Source organism: Aricia agestis, chromosome 15 (assembly GCF_905147365.1).
Source record: "Aricia agestis chromosome 15, ilAriAges1.1, whole genome shotgun sequence".
Classification (NCBI taxonomy): domain Eukaryota; kingdom Metazoa; phylum Arthropoda; class Insecta; order Lepidoptera; family Lycaenidae; genus Aricia; species Aricia agestis.
The window spans coordinates 9507721-9525542 of NC_056420.1; the positions used below are offsets into that span (position 1 = coordinate 9507721).

The 17822-nt window shown below is 37.1% G+C and overlaps 1 protein-coding gene across 6 annotated transcripts in view; it reads left to right on the top strand.

Moving 5' to 3' along the window:
* The window catches only part of LOC121734370 (probable phospholipid-transporting ATPase IM), a 96598-nt gene that overhangs the window by 59490 nt on the left and 19286 nt on the right, over window positions 1-17822 (top strand). For all 6 annotated transcript variants that reach the window (XM_042124941.1, XM_042124943.1, XM_042124942.1 and 3 more), the window contains 5 exons: window positions 5667-5759; window positions 6721-6833; window positions 11593-11723; window positions 16022-16221; window positions 17418-17501. In XM_042124941.1, coding sequence (XP_041980875.1) covers window positions 5667-5759; window positions 6721-6833; window positions 11593-11723; window positions 16022-16221; window positions 17418-17501 — 621 coding nt within the window. The remainder of the gene's footprint in view (window positions 1-5666; window positions 5760-6720; window positions 6834-11592; window positions 11724-16021; window positions 16222-17417; window positions 17502-17822) is intronic.

Sequence of the window (17822 nt, forward strand, 5' to 3'; positions counted from 1 at the left end):
AGTAGGCTCTATAAAAAAGGTTGGCAACCCCTGATCTAGGGCGAAATAGCGAAGCCCAGGGCAACGACCGTGTCCTTATTTCCTTGTTTTTTGGAGCTAGCTCTTAACATTCCACTTTATTACTTTTACGAGAACTCTATTATATTAAGTGGAGCTAATGTAGAGATGTTTTTCGCTTTGAATACAGTTTGTGGTTGCAATTCAGGTCAGAGTTATATAATTCTTATGTGATTTAAGGGTACTTGCCGATCTTTACCGCGAGCGACTGCGACCGCCAAAAATTCAAATAAAATGCCACTTTGCGATGGAGATTATAGGTTTCATTTTCTACCGACGGTTGGTCTAACGACATTGGTCTCCGCTACATTGTAGTGGCGTAGAGTAATCGCTTGCCGCGTTGATCGGAACGAAACCTTTAGGCATAAAACGAACAGAGGAAATAGGAAATCTAATTTGATGAGTAATGATTTAACACTGTAAGTAATACGGACGATAACGAAACAATGACGTTTTGTGTGAACAAGGATTGGCACAATTTGTTAGCACTTACGCATAATTAAGTCTTGAGTAAAATTAATAATAATATTACATATTATGATTGGAATGTTTCTTAAAATTTTATTCAAAAAGATGTAATCAAAATGGATGATTTAAAATTTATTAATATTGTAAGTAATAACTAATAAGTATAGAATTTTAAATTCTACCCTTTGTTATTTTACCCAAAGATCAATATAAATGAATACAATATAAAACTAAATAACCCTTCAGTGAATATTTGCAATTCAAAAATCTTTTCTCGACAATGTTCAACCGAAACTATTAATGCAATTTATTCTCTTTCGGTAGTAAATTCAAATTTGTCCAACAAAACTCTTTTGACGATATTGTAGCAGATTAATTCTGTACGCGCATTATATTTCTGCATTCATTCATTGATGCAATATGCATATTATTTAAATATTTGTACAAAAGTATTTCAAATAATGAGTTATTCGACAGGTGTGACAATTCTCGAGATCTTTTGACCTCGGTGTTCCTTTTTCAAATGTAGCTCAGCTGTCTGTCTGTCTGTCTGTCTGTCTGTCTGTCTGTCTGTTGAATATACAATATACGTATACACATAATAATGGAAAGTTGACCAAGTGTTGCAGCATTACCTGGTAATCAATAGGATATCCAACTCCTCGCCAACTTCGAGCAGAGGTTTCGTGTTTGGGCTCATTTTGATTGTGACAACCAGTAAAAAGTAGATAAACACTAAATATTTACTTGCTGCTACTGCAGCATCACCTGGATTTTATAGGAACCGAGCTTCGTATGAACCCAAAGTGGAGGTTTCATGTTTGGGCTCATATTAACGGCCTCATCGAAAAGGACATTAATAAATGGTAATCATGAGAATATGATTCTGTTGATAGGAATTAACATTCTGCACTATAACCACACAAGTTTAAAATGTATGTAATAAAATTAAATTATGAAATTTAAAAAAAACCCCGCCAAACAACTTTAAAAAGTAATGAAATAATATTTACTGCCTTTAAGTTCAAATAATTCCTAACTTGTGTAAAGTAATATTTTAGTCCATAATTGTTGTCAAGGTGTGTCGGGGGACCGCTTTAATGTAGAAGTTTGATTTCACAATATTATAACAAGTTTAAGATCAATTCACAGCGAACTGAATCGAGATAATCAGCGACTTGGCGGTTGTAGGGTGTAGTTTACTTAGCGGTCCCCCGACACACCGTGACAACAATTATGGACAGAAATATTACTTTACACAAGTTAGGAATTATTTGAACTTGAAGGCAGTAAATATTATTTCATTACTTTTTAAAGTTGTTTGGCGGGGGTTTTTTTAAATTTCTTAATTTAATTTTTTATATAGAAATCTTCAATGATTTAAGTTTATCGTCAAGTATAATATTCATGGCATAAAAAAAATGAAAAAAAAAAAATAAGAGAGCAAACAAAAGCAACGGATGCTTTGTGCTACGCTCATAAAATGGAAGTGGGCCGGCCATGTAGCCAGATTGTCGGATGAACGTTGGATCATAAGAGTGACACGATGGAATGGCCCGCTCGGTAAACGTAACTGTGCAGAGGCAGACCGCTTAAAAGATCGGCAGACGACATAAAATCTATAGCCGGGCCACGATGGACAAACATAGCCCAAGATAGAGAAAAGTGGGCATCTCTGGAGGAGATTCACCCGCGGAGGGTTTCTGGTTTGATTAATAATTAGTTTAATTCCTACATATTTAGTTTTTATTCTGAGTGTAATAATCGTCTATGAAATAAAGGCTTGTTTATTTTTTTATTTTTTATTATAATATTCATGATTATAGCTAGTAATTAAGTATTACTTTTTTATTTATTTTTTTACTTCTACTTAGAAGACGTAATGGCCACGAGTCATAGAAATAGTATTTATACGTATGTATAATTATGTATGTATATCATAAAATTTATTGATTTATTAAAGTAGTTTAACGTTGTTAGTGGCGGCCGAAAAGGAAGATCTTCCGACCGAGAGAGAGCATGCTCGGTCAGGCCCACAGAAATGGATATAGTTAGAACTGCCATGTGTATGTACTTCGCGTGCCATCGCGTTCCCAAACGTTGTACAATGTCAAAATTTCGAAAGTCTGTTCTTTAGTCTGCGCTCCACCGTTATCGGAATTGGACGTCAATCGGAATTCTAAAAATGTCTAATTGTGCCGTATTGGGCTGTGGAAATTCGACTAGAAACGTTGATCTAAATAGTGGATAGGTTTATTTTCATCGGTAAGTAATTTTATTATTAAATCATGTGTCCTTTATTTTAAAATCAATTATTTAATGCGTGTGTACCGCATGATTCATAATACATTGCCGCTTTAGTTGTAACGTCACAGTAGGTATGAAAAAAGTGACACGCTCGTGTTCATACAAATTGGAGCGACATGGCGGTTCTAACTATATCCATTTCTGTGGTCAGGCCGAAGCCCACTGACGACATTTTAGACGTTGTATTATATCTTGCCGTTCTCCGAAACTTCGATGGAGCGATGCAGGAATGTTATGCGAATTGTGGGTACCGCCACATTAGTATTTATACCTTACACTTTATCAGTAAATCATACTGATAAAGTGTAAGATATAAATAGTAAGCTATAATTACTATGCGATATCGACACGCAATGTTCGCTGAGTGCTGACTGCTGTCTAATGACTAAACATTAAACTATTTAACAATTATCTTAACCACCGAACACCATGTATATTCATAAGATCGATATGCTAATTGGTGTTATTAAATTTCCTTCTGTACATTTCGCTTAATCTATGTAGAGTTAAACAAAAATTCCGTTGGGCTTTTAATTTTATTTTATTTTGTTAGTTTCTTTATTTCTATCTAAATATTGCCTGAAACTTTGCAGAGAAACATGCTTATCGCTTAAACATTTTTCAGAGATAAAGACTATCCTATGTTTATTTCCCGGGACTTTATACCTACCAAACATGCAAATTGGTTCAGTACTGAACTGCATTTTAGTAAAAAAAAGTAATAGGCAGCCAAACTTTCACATATTTTTTTAATATAGGTATGGATAGTGGGTAGGGCATAATATGAAGATTAATGCGCGCTATACGTAAACGTCGCAAGCCTGATAGCTTTACTCATGCAAACGCATGATTTTGGCTTATCATTGTCCCTTTATTACGTTTCTGCTATACAATCCTACCTAGGTTGCCGAAATATGTATTTCCTTCTGGAATTCTCTGTGGTCTCCGCACCATATAATTTAATCGCTAACACACTAAACAACATGCAACAAAACTGACTCCATCGCACGCCATTTAATTTATCCACTTTAGCGCAAGCAAAATGATCTACTTCTGTACAATACAAAATATGGTATTTTCTTTAACGGTTAAGTTTTGCCGAAAATGACTTCACCCTATGATAAAATAATAATCGCGAGGGTCCGTATGCATGTCGACAACACCTTGTGCATAATAGCAAATCATATTATGCGATTCTAGAGCTAGGCTCTAGTCACGCCAAATTTTGCCCTTTGTTTAGTTTAGGCAACGCAACTATATCAAACTTGCAAATCGGATATAATTTGAAGTCATTTAAGCTCTTGCAATCTTAGTACTATCAGAGAAGTTGATTCCTAGGCAGATGGCGACCTAAGTAATTTACTCGCGTTATGTCAAACCCATCCGACCGATCACAGCTAACATTGAATTGATATAAGCCGACCAAATGACGTAGTAGGTCCGTCAACTGCCTAGGAATCAATTTCCACGATGGCACCTTCGCAATAAACCTATGTCTATTCGTACTTGACCAACCATATTAACTAAGAAGGTGACGATATCATCACTCAATAACGGTCCCGGCTGGCCTCCTACTGACCCCAAAACCACAATCAGACGGCCCTGGAGACAATTAGTCGCCTAAACGCTTATGTAATTGAACTATATTAGATGGACATTGGACATGTCCACTCTATGGTAGAGATTGAGTGCTTTGGGATTTTTTCTAGAACTCTGTATTTATTTCTGGTAATTTAATATTCCTGGAACTTTCAATAAGTGTACAATATAATACAAAGCCATTGTCGCTACATCCATGTTGCTGTCTTTAAATTATGGGTGGAACAAAAAAAAATACAGCCGAATATAGGACCTACTCCTTTTCGGAAGACATTTGAAAGATGACAGCCACATGGATTTCTTAGTCCTATAGCTCCTATATTATTCCTCGTTTATGAATAAGGTAGTTCTTAACTTATGCTAATTAGAATTTAATATAAATACAAAGTGTTAAAGGTGTCGGCGTGTATACTGTATAGGGACAGAGGGAAGCAAGATTGTTTTATACTGTGTAGTAATAAAACATTTACTTTATCCTCCCCTTATTCTGAATATGTATCCAAATACCCAAAGATAATAAGGAAGTAGGCCAGCCTTTTTCTGTCGGAATTTGACTGACGGAATTTATTAAGGAGATGTCTCGATAATGTCTGAGGCCTAGAACACTTTGACCTTAATATCTGACATGGGAAAAATATGAATGAATAGATATAGCGAATTCGAGCTGTTTTGTAAGATTCTGTCGTGTCATCTATATGGAAGATTATGCCATAAGTGCCCAATATAGTGTCATAGAACTGACATATCTTATTCCGGATATATTGTTCAGTAGACTAACGGCCGTTCCCAATATTTGATCTATCTCTGGTTTTGCCCTACTAGAGATAGGAATAACTCACATTAGACATTAGAGACATATATTTTATGTCAATTGTGAGCTATTCCTATCTCTAGTAGGGCAAAACCAGAGATAGACCAAATATTGGGAACGGCCGTTAATGAGAGGGAAAATATTATGATAATTTATAACCGTCATTATTATTATTACGATAAAATAATAATGTTAATTTCCTTTCCTCTTAGTACAATGATATTTATTAATGCTATTGTTTATATCTAACACGAAAACTAATCATTATTATAATAATTAACTGCAATAATATCACTGTATAAACATGCTGGGCTTGCAAGGAAAACTTATTTATTTTCCTTGCATCCGCATGCGGCATGCCACATGCCGTTGGCTGAATCAAAAAGCTAAAAACTTTTTTTTTTATGAAATGTTTTTTTTTCAGCAACGTCATCAGAACGACTCCCAGGTCAACCATCGGCGAGCGAAGACGCTGCGAAACGGCAAGCTGGTGGAGGAGAAATGGGCGTCTGTACAGGTGTGTTACGAAAATAAAAAACCCAAATTATTTTTCCTTTTCAATATATTCATCTGCAAAACGGATACAGTTCTCAGATCTTTAAATCAATTTATTTATACCTTCATAAAAAAATGTTGTGTCCTTATCCTGAAAACACGCCGAAACTACCTCCTTAACTTCATCATCGGTGGCGTTGTCGTGCAAAAGTAGCACACATTTTATCAATTTTCCCGTCTTTTCTCTTTAATGGCTTCTTTTAATCGTGCTAATATTTATGCGTAGTATTCTCCAGTTATAGAAACACCTTTATCTTTGTAATCAATTAATAATATTCCTTCTGAGTCCCAAAAGACCGTTGCCATGACTTTCCCAGCTTCCCAGCGTCTTCAAGGGACTTTGTTCTTTTCCTTGTTTAAATAGACTATGCTACTTGTAAGCCATGGTTTTTCCTGGACAAGAGTCGCCGTAAACCTATGACATCTCATTCATTATGGTCGCAACTGCTTTTCCTTGCTTGGTAAGGAACTTTATAATGATAAATAATGAAACCTCGTATTTATACTAATATAATGAGTCCCTTAACCGTTACGGGTTTATTGAGCCTTATCACCCCCCTCCAACCCTCTCACTCCGCGAACTTAAAAACGTGCCCTCGTATCTTATAAAAAGTTTTACTTGCCTGAAAAATTTTTCATGCGACGTCATAAGTCTTGGAAATATAGCACTGTAAAACAACCAATTATTAATTGGCACTTTTACGTACTGTAGAAAGTCCTGATGGCAATCATAGTATTTTCAAACAAAATCTCATATGTAGACGACTGACAACAGTGCCAACGGTGTGGTGGTTTCCACTGATATGTAATAAGTTTTGATACGTCAATTGTTGGTCTATAATTTTTTTAGCGTTCCACCACCACACATTCCCACCACTATTGTATCTCTTCCTGTTGTTCTATAATGTGTTGTGTGTGTGCAGGTGGGGGACGTGATCAGGCTGGAGAACGACCAGTTCGTGGCCGCCGACATCCTGCTCCTCAGCAGCTCCGAGCCCAACGGCCTGTGTTACATCGAGACGGCCGAGTTGGACGGGTGAGTGGTGACTCCACATCAGCAGGCTTAGCATGTCCACAGTAGAAATGCGAAAGAATAGAAACGTTGACAGTTTTTGCGGACAAACTGACAGATTTCCTTGGTTACTCCATCACTTTGTCTACTTTACTGTAAGTGCTATAACTCACCGGGAAGCCATCGCGACGTGGCCAGTGACGTTACCATGGCAACGTCCAAGCAACGTCTGGCGCCTCTACGTCGCTGCAAAGCGCTGTTTTCAAACTTTAAGAAAAACACCGCTTTGCGGCAAGTAGAGGCGCCAGACGTTGCTTGGACGTTGCCATGGTAACGTCATTGGCCACATTGCGATGGCTTCTCGGTGAGGTATAGCACTAAGAATGAACCATTCTATGGTGGCCATGCTAACCCTGCAGGAGTCAGCAAACTTTTGGCCAAGGTGGCTAACTAAAAGGCGGGTTGCACTGTGTCTGTGTTATAAGTTGTAACAGAAGAGCTATCATTGTATGGTATTTGACTTATTTTGATAAATTCGTAATCTTGCCTTTGTGGCGGTACCCACAATTCGCCTAACATTCCTGCATCGCGCTATCGAAGTTTCGTAGAACGGCAAGATATATACAACGTCTGAAATGACGTCAGTGGGCTTCGGCCTGACCGAGCATGCTATCTCGCTCGGTCGGAAGATCTTCCTTTTCAGCCGCCACGAACAACGTTAAACCTTCAAAGTTCAAACTCATTGCAAAATCTCATCATCAGCATGCGACACCAACAAGTGACATTTTGCCACACTTTAGTGTCGCGTGTTATAATTCGCTTAGTGGTTTCTAATGAATGACCGTCAGTTAGCCATGCAGCGATTACGGTGAAAAATTGCACTACGTCCACCACCGTCAATTGATTTTAATAGCTTTATGTTTTTGTTCATTAGCTATAACTGCACTCTGCGAAACATGGCTTTAGCTGTCATTGACCTTTTTAGTCTAGGCGCTAAATGAAAAATGCTCGCACTGTATTTAGAATATTTAAGAATAAAATTGGCCTCTTATATATATACTGATTATTATTACAGATACATCGGAAAACCTCTTGGTTAATTTTAGAATGTCCTTTCCTGGGATCCAAAGTATCGGCTTATGATAGGGGTCATCAATAATAAGTTTCGCACGGGGTCCATATTAAGAAATAAAAGGACCTTCGCGGTCCACACATAAAAAAAAATAAACAGGTACCTGAATATGGAATTCACATTTATATCGATGAGAAAAGTGTCATTTTTTGTAGCTAATTATCTCTCTAATGTTTGGAGTGAAATAGGTGCAAGCTGTTGATATTAAATCCTGGAGATGTTCATCAGTAAGTCGAGACCTAATTTATTTAACGATGTGCATCTTCGAAAATGCTTGGTCCGCTGTCCGCACACAGTGGGTCGGCGGTCCGGATGCGGACCGCGGTCCGCCATTTGGTGACCCCTGGCTTATAATATTCCGTTAATCATTTCAGCAGTTTAAGCTGAAACAGATAACACACAGGCTCACTAATGATACCTATAAACCTACCTTGGACTAAATTTAAATGTGCGTCCAATTACTAAACATTTACATGTATTCCTAGATGTGATTTATGAATCGATAATATTAATGACTTGTCTCTTATAACCTAGACTACACAAATTGTCTTATAAAAGTAGCTTTTTATTTTCAGAAGCATAAAAGAGTGATTCTTCAAAAATGATTCTCCGCGTCACTTTCGTGGGAATTTTTTTATTTTCGAGTTATCTTTAAATAAATGCAAAGACCTTTAAGGTGCTCTAAAGATAATAAATACGATCTTTAAGGCATGTAAATCGGTCCATAAACTACTGAGATAATCAAATTTGAAATTTCGGTCCCCACGAAAGTTGCGACAAACTCCACGAAAGTTACGATTGAATTTTCTAGGAACAAAATATGGATTGAAATATTTTTTTCCTTAAAAAATGAAATAAATTATTATTTATTTAATCAGTTTTTATTAAGATCAACAATACTAAAGAGCATGGAGCTTTAATTTGTTGCTTAATCTGTCAAGTAACCGGTCCTGAAATGCTGTGATTTTTTCGAGGTTCAGGTGATTTTATTTGAAGTTCGTGAAGAATAAGTGATTTAGGAGGTCATATAAGGGGGTTTTCAACTAAATATGGAGATTTAGGACACAAGATCATAATATTTTCTTCGATTCAGTTTGTGGGATATATACGAGGGCTCGCTTCGCTCGCTCTCGTCTGAGTATCGTATCGCATTACATTTGGAATGAGGATGTAATATCAGTTGTTCATGTAAAATACTGATATTCAGGTTGATCCACTAGATTAGAAGCAGAATCGATATATTTGGGGAGAAGATCAGAAGGTAGATTGATGTATAAAGCCACATATGTTTTGTTTTTCAAAAAAAGCTTGTAGAGTGAAAAATTAGTTCTGAGTACCAAAACCATAGCTGGAAAAACTATACTATAGCCAATTCACATAAGAAAACGGTGTACAAAACAATCTACGTAGCTTTCGTAGGTCACTAGGTAACTTTCATGGGCGAAAATCCACGAAAGTTACGAAAATTTTACATTTTTTAGAATTATGATTAAAGTAATAAATAAATTTGATATGAGTGTCATAATTATAAATTATTATCATTCAAAACATGCTCGTAAAAGTTACGTGACTACAGCGACCACACATTTTTTAAGGAATATCTTATCTTATATTTTCTTTGTTTTGAAGCAACGAGAGTTTGAGTCCCTGTACTGATGCTGGAAAGACACTGAGCGTTGGTGCAGCTAAAACATGTAACCACAAGTCGTCGCGTTTGGAAGATAGGTGCAGTTTTATTACCCGCTCGTGAAACTAGCAAAATCGCTTGACACAGACGTTATGCCTATAAACTTTTTTAACTTAAGGTATAACATTATTTTATTTTAGGAATTAGGTAGCCCAGTTAATCTAGATTATTTTGATGTATCACACTCTATGCTAATGAATAGAACACAAAAGTTATTAAAGCTTTCCGTAAGCGCGTACAGAGTGTGACCCGCGGAGAACACCGATTTTGCTCCCGATTTCGACATTGAATTAACCATTAAACAAAAACTATAAATAATTATAGATGTTTTTTATTGAAATCAGATACTTAAATAAATGAGCAATAACGTGTGTTTGGTCCTAATGCTGTAGGTATGTTTATTAGGGTAGTAGTAAAGAGCGTGTGACCACATTTTGAGGGGCCTCGGAGAATTACTCAAAATTCATTCCGCTGTTGCTTCTAGAAATGTGAAAAAATTAACGGGAGTAGGAAATATACTGAATTTAAAAGAAAAATTATCACGGCTAAGAAGACTTCTTAAGTTATTGAGTAAGGGCCGCGCTACACCGAAATGGCAGCGGCGAGGCGAGCACTTTAAGTGTCAGTTCAGGCCGTAGATTTTTCAAGCGATAGGTACTATGTATTACAATAATAAAGATAAAGTTTAAAATCATATGACACTGAAAGTGCTCGCCTCGCCGCTGCCATTCCGGTGTAGCGCGGCCCTAATAGTCGATCAAATAAAATAAAATTATTCGGCGAAGTATAAAGGAACTTTTCGTTCAAATTCCTTTGAACGTAACTGAAATGATGTTGTTAGTAGTGTAAAACACGTTATAAATGTACATACATTGACCATATAAAAATTATCAAAAACTAGCGGTACTACGGAGCCCTATATTGCGCGTGGACCAACACGCACTTGGCCGGTTTTATGTCGAGTGTGTGCTTTATATACTTTGTATTTCAATAGTCGAACTGTTTTGTCCCTAATGTGCTGTAAGTCTAACATGTGAACAATTACAATTTAATTATAATATGGAGGTATAATTATTATAATAAGGAATTCAAAGAATTCTACATATTTTAATTGATTGTGAATAATCACAACTCTTCCGATGCCATTGTTGTGATGTTCGTAGCAGGTGCAAATTAATTGTTATTGTTTGTATTCAAGGATGGTTTTTGCAGATTCATTAATTTTTCCTCATGATCGGATGATACACTTTCATGCCACATCAAGTAACTCTTTAGAATAGCTCTTTGAGCATGAAGAAGTAAAGCCGGCTTCACACTCGCGGCGCGAAAGCCCGCGAAGGCCGCAAACCGCGAGTGTGGAGGGTTTCGCGGCTTCGTATTTGCGCTTCGCGGCTTCGTATTTGTTCGAATCGTGTTCACGGCGAGAATCGCGGCCGCAATCCGCGCCGCGAGTGTAGAGCCCGCATATCAGACATACAGATGGAATCACTTTCGCGATATACTTATTACGCCTACCTAGGGTTGTAACAAAACAAAGTGATCATTAGAGTTTAGGGTGTATAGAGTTCACTGTGAAAGTAGCAGCACTGAAAGGGCAATTTTTTTGTGATTTGTATGGGCAAGCGCCCTAGCGCCCGTCATGATTTTGCCCCATTATTTGCCCAAATGAAAGTTTTAAAAAGTTGCTCTTTCAGCGCTGTTACTTTCACAGTGAACTGTAAAAATACAGTGAAAAAATACAGGAGACTCATGTCTTATAGGTACACGCCCTAAAGGATTGTCACTTTGTCTTGTTATACCCTGTATACGTCGATTACGCCGAAACCTTTGTAAGAAATTGTTATCAATTGTGTTTAATATTAACCCATCAATCCCCAAGCGGCAGCCGGCTGCCGCATAACAATTGAATCTATTGTGTCTGCTATACCCACGATGGAGGTGTTGAATTCCACCTTTGTTTCCAGGGAGACGAACCTGAAATGTCGTCAGTGTCTCCTGGAGACGGCGGCGATGGGTCAGGACGACGCGCAGCTCGGCGCCTTCGACGGCGAGATCGTTTGCGAGACGCCCAACAACCTACTCAATAAGTTCGAAGGTACTTGCTGTCTTAACTTACATCGATAGAGAGTCGCGAGATAAACCTCGTGTGACGGAAAGACACAAAAAGTGGCTATTCTGCCTTAACCTAACATTTATAAAGCCACGCGAGATGGTCCTCAGGTATGAAAGTAATATTCCGCTTCCATGGTTATGAACGTGGCTGTGGGCTTATTTTCCTAAAGAAGGAGAGGAGGGATTTGCAATATCAGATATAGAACTAGCCGATAAATTTCAAGTGGCATATTATTCAATAATAATGGCATGGGCTTGTGAGTGTCCATGGGAGGCGGCTATCATTGACCATTAGCTGATCCATCTGTCCGTTCCTGCAGGTTAAATTCATAAAAAAGTTGACATATAAGCCTCATCGTTGGCGTGATGTAAGTGAGGCAACTAGCAAATTTTGCAAGAGTGTTTGTTGTTTAGTCATTGAAGTCAGTTCAATAATTATTTTATTTCATAGTTTCTATTAGAGGGATCAAATTATCCACAACGGAATCAAAGGCTTTATAGCCTTTGATTCTTCAGTCCTTAGAAAAGTCTTTGTTAGTTAAATCTGAATGACTCTATCAGCAGAGCTAAATCTTCTAATGATTGTACACTATCTATAACTTTATAGGCTACGTAAGTAACTATAATAACGGTAATAAAGATATGTGCAACTAGTATTGCAAGACGTTTGCATGTTGATAGTTATTATTTTGCTAGTTGTTTCGCAAATGGTTTTTCGTTACTGCCGTGAAATAGTATTTTAATTGATGGCTAATATCGTTGATTGCTGTCGTTACGATTTGCGTCACAGCCACTTAGCTATATTATGTTCTCATGTTCTTTATGTCAATTGTTCTAGCATCCTCTGCAACGAAATTAGTATTAAGGAGTCGACTAACCCTAAAGTGTCGATTTTATAATTCATTTTTATACTTGAAAATAAGCCCCGAATTGTTTTATTTTCTAAAATAAGGTACTACATTATATTTCCGAGAATTCGATCTGAGCAAAAACACGATATCTTAAAATTTTCTCGATAGAAAAAAATCACAAAGATGCAAGTAATTTTCACGAATTTTTCATTTATTGCCATAACCGTGCATTGAACTATATTAATATTTTAACACATTGTATAAGATTCTATCATTGAGAGATCGACCTAGCGGATTTTCAAAATGTTGTATATTTATCGAGTTATTGAGAAAAAACTAATTTGGCGATGAATCCTCGTCGTTCTTTTTCACCTGGCATATGAAAGACGGGCGTGAGTGTGAAGAGAGAAGGACGATGTTTGATTTGGGGTTAGTCGCCCTCTTAATAAGATGCTGATGGATTTTAGACGTTTTAATGCACGCTGTATACATAATATAAATACAAAGAACTGAAATGCTGACGTCTCGTACTGACAATTCTTATGAAGTATAGCGCAGCTTTAAAATGAATCGAGAATTCCTCAAATTAATGTGCCAGCTTTTAGTTTTCTTTACGATTGTTTGCAGTATTTTAATAGCGAATACGTATTGTGATAGTTTGTGCATTTTATTGTACATTTTGACGATGTAGGAGTATCTATTTTAAATGATGTATCACATAAAACATTTTTATGGTTGCGTCCAGCAGTAACAAACGCAACAATGTTTTTAATACCGCATTATTGCCAAAGGGTGAAGTAGTATAGTTATGGGCAGAACATAGATATAATAGTGGTACATTCCACGTCATATTCCAAGAAATGCAAGGCGTGAAATATCTATAGTTTGTGCGTTCTAAGATGATATGGGCACAGTATAGCAATATTAGTCCCTACAGTAACGAAACGCCTTTGATGTCGCACGATGCCACCACCGATGACAGGTACCGAGCAGATATGCCAGGGTTGCCACGAAACGGGAAATAAAAATAAAATATTGTGCTTGTAATGTAAATGTTATCATTTAATCTGTTAAATCAGCGTTTATATTTACATATTATGTCGTACTGCCAGATATTTACGTGAAACTTTATTTTTAGATGATTATAGTTCTCTATTTAAAAATTTAATTAACCCATCAAGCCCCATAAGCTCACCGGTGAGCGAGACACAATAGAATAACAATAGATTTCCAAGGATCCATGAATCACGATCGAAGGATTAATAATGAAGACGCATTCGAAATTTCGAATATATAAAATATCCAATAATTAATCACGTGTCAGGTGTAAGAGAAGCACTTTAAAACCAGGGATGTCAGACGTACCAATTTCTTGGTACACATACCAGGTTTTGGTTTCACGTACCATGTGCCAAGATTACTCGGTCCTTGTACGCAAAAATACCAAGATAGGCCCTTGACCGACCAAAATACACTGACCATATAGAATAACCGGCAAATTTCAAAGATGCATGTAAAAACATTCCAATCAGATTTCCTTAATAATATAAAACTTTTTTATAGCAAGCTGTCTCGATAGACAGTTGTGTTGTGTGTAAAAATGTTTTTTCGAAATCTCAATTTGTTTACTTCGGACTTCTTTTCCATTGTTTGGTTAAGCAAACGAACCCTCGTTTCTTATAAAAATCTTCGTTATGAATCATTTATCTATTTTTTTCAATATATTTTACATTTTATACCCGAATAACGCAGTAAAATATCAAAAAGATAATGCAGTTCAAAATAATATTTCTTCCGTGCGTTCGATGATTACTGCCCTCTATTAACAGTATACGAAATTAAAATATTAATTTTTCTCACTGGGATGCGACTTCCGACACAGTTTGTCATCAGTGTTCGCAGTGCCGGAACCGAGCACAGGCGTACTAGTTTTCTGTCTCCGATACCAGTTTTCAGCCAGCTCGATACAAGGACTTCCAAGTGGCCGTCTAACATCCCTGTTCAAAACTCTTATTACGTACGCGGTAAGGGCGGTCCAAAGGACAAAATGTTACACTTGGTGTGTGTACCTAGCTAGGTAGGTACTAATTAGTGTGTAACAGGGTATTTGACAGATTTTTTATTTATTCTATATTGTTTCTCTCCTTGTTACACTTCCTACAACGTAAACAATAAAACAGAGATGCAAATGAATGCCGCTAAGGCCAACACAATATTAGTGTAAACTGTGAGCCGATATTTATGAAAATTTAAATCCCTTTTGTTTTTTTAATCAGATTTACATCTGTACACTGAACATTTATTATAATATCCCATTGTTTATGAGATAAGTTATCGTTTTACAACACAAAATTCGTAGACAACGCGCCAACGTCACCCCTGTGGGCGCAGGTATACAAACTCCGCGAGTTTGTGTACGCGGGCCCGCGCCGCCCGCTTCCCCGCGAGTACCCCTCCGTTGCTCTGCGCAAGTACATTCGTTTCACTACTGTAGGGATATGTCATATTGCTATACTGTGATATGGGTGACAGTTTTCATGTTACGGGTTTTTTTTTACAAGAAAACAAAAAAAAATCAAAATGTAACAAATTATATTCCATCTACAAAAACAAATGTTTCCTATAATTGTAAATGAATAAAAATGAAAAGATGCTAAATGCTAACTTATTAATAAAAATTATAAATATTAACTGTGAAATAGGAGTATAAAATTATTGTTACGAAAACATTTGAAAAATGTCATATGCATGAAACGGAACTTATGTTAATAGAGATTGACTCTGTTGAATCGAAATCAAATCGATAAAAAAGGGCGGTCATCTTAAATCGCCGGCACCACTAAAATGTCAGTACGAAATCGATAATTTCGATTGCAATTCCTTTACGATGTGATTCGATATTTTTAAACTATCGATTAATTTTTGTTAGGTAACTTCCCTACTATTGTCAATTATAATTTGTCACGCATATCATCATAAAACGCACAAACTATAAGAGGACGGTAACATAGTTTTCAAAAACCATACACAATATCTACGTTAGTTTTCGTGTCAGTTTTTACTCAATCTATCCAATAAAAGTACCAGTATTTTGTGTACAGTTTGCTTTACATTTTTTTTTATAAAATAAGGGGGCAAACGAGCAAACGGGTCACCTGATGGTAAGCAACTACCGTCGGCCATGGACACTCGCAACATCAGAGAGCTGCAGGATCGTTGATCATTATAGGCAGAAAGTTCTGGTGGGAATCTGCTCGCGTTTTGTGAAACCCAGATCAGACAGATCACGAATTATAACGACACGGAGTCGGAGTGGGGGGTGTTAGCTTTATTTTCGTTACGGAATTTCTTGATTTGGTCGCCGTGCTCAAAGCTATGCAATAGCTTAAAAACAAAATAAATGAAAAAAAAAACACGATGATATCCGCAGGTACGCTGAGCTGGCGGTCGTCCCACTTCTCGCTGGACAACGACAAGATCCTGCTGCGGGGGTGCGTGCTCCGCAACACGTCGTGGTGCTACGGCGTCGTGGTGTTCGCCGGCAAGGACACCAAGCTCATGCAGAACAGCGGCAAGACGAAATTCAAGCGCACCAGTATAGATAGGCTACTCAACTTTCTTATTATAGGGGTGAGTGTGGCGGTGGTTCTTTAACTTCAGTCCTGTATTTTCCTTTCCGCTAATCGTCCATCAAATACCTACCTGCCCTAGTAGTCAAGTGGCAAGCGATTATCGTAAACGCTAACAAAATGAATGCGATTTGACATAAGTCATCGCTTCGCTAGCGAATAATAATGTCAAAACTCAAATCCCATACATTTTGTGGCGTTGGCGTTGGCGTTTACGATAATCGCTTGCCGCTTGTCTAGGCCCTCTGCTAAGGTTAGGTTCACCTAAAGAACCTTGTTCGAATTTTAATCCTAATCCTTGCCGTATCATTCACTAATTCAGACGTAGCGACGACCTGTTTTACCATCAGTGTGATATGAAAAACTACTACATACATATATTTTTTGCTGCCAGTATAAAGGACAGTAGTTGTAAGCTTAAAATATGCTTTTTACTACAATACTAGATAACCTGATTAACTTCGTATCCCTTTTTCCTAATCTAAATCTTCCCTAGATTTCCACGTATATTTCAAGACTAAAATTATCCAAATTGGTTCAGTCGTTCTCGAGTTTTAGCGAGACATGCGTGACCAACATTTATAATTCATTTTTATGAGGGTTCCGTACCCAAAGGGTAAAAACGGGACCCTATTACTAAGACTTCATTGTGTGTCCGCCTGTCCGTCTGTATGTCTCCAGGCTGTAACTCAAGAACGGTAATAGCTAGAGAGTTGAAATTTTCATGGATTGTGTATATTTGTTGCCGCTATAACAACAAATACTAAAACAAAATAAATTAAATATTTAAGGTGGGCAATTTTTTGCTCAATATCAATAACGGCAACACATAGGCACTTAAAATATTCACGAAATACTTAGTTTTAGGTGTACTTTAATAACTAATAATAATATTTAAATAAAGTTCATAATTAAGGGGGGCTCACATATAAAAAACATACACATTTTCAGCCTATTTCTGCTCTATAATGGTACGGAACCCTTCGTGCGCGAGTCTAACTCGCACTTGGCCGATTATTCCTAATCTAAATCTTCTCTAGATTTCCACGTATATTTCAAGACTAAAATTATCCAAATTAGTTCAGCCGTTCTCGAGTTTTAGCGAGACACGCGTGACCAACATTTATAATGCTTCATTTTTATTTGTATTGATAATGTATTTATACAATAATTTTAAATGATATATATGTGTTACAGATAGTGCTGTTCCTGCTGTCGATGTGCGTGTTCTGTACTGTCGCGTGCGGCGTGTGGGAGTGGTTCGTCGGACAATACTTTCAGGTATACATCAGTATAGTCTTTTCGTACTAATAGTATTCTCATCTACGTCAACAAAGCGCTCTAACGGTACGCCCATACATTTTTGACACTAATCAAATATGTTTATTAAGATTTATTTATTTTTGGTTAGCCTATGCTATCCCGCTGTTGGGCAAAGGCCTCCTCCAGGGTCTTCCACTTGTCTTGCTCCAAGAATGAATTATAAACAAAATATTTATTAATATCCACGTGCTGCCTACCGCCGGTTCGGGAACTAACCCGGCTATCAATCTGTTGCCATAGGATTGTGCACAAGGCTTTTTCTTGCAAATAAAATATCAA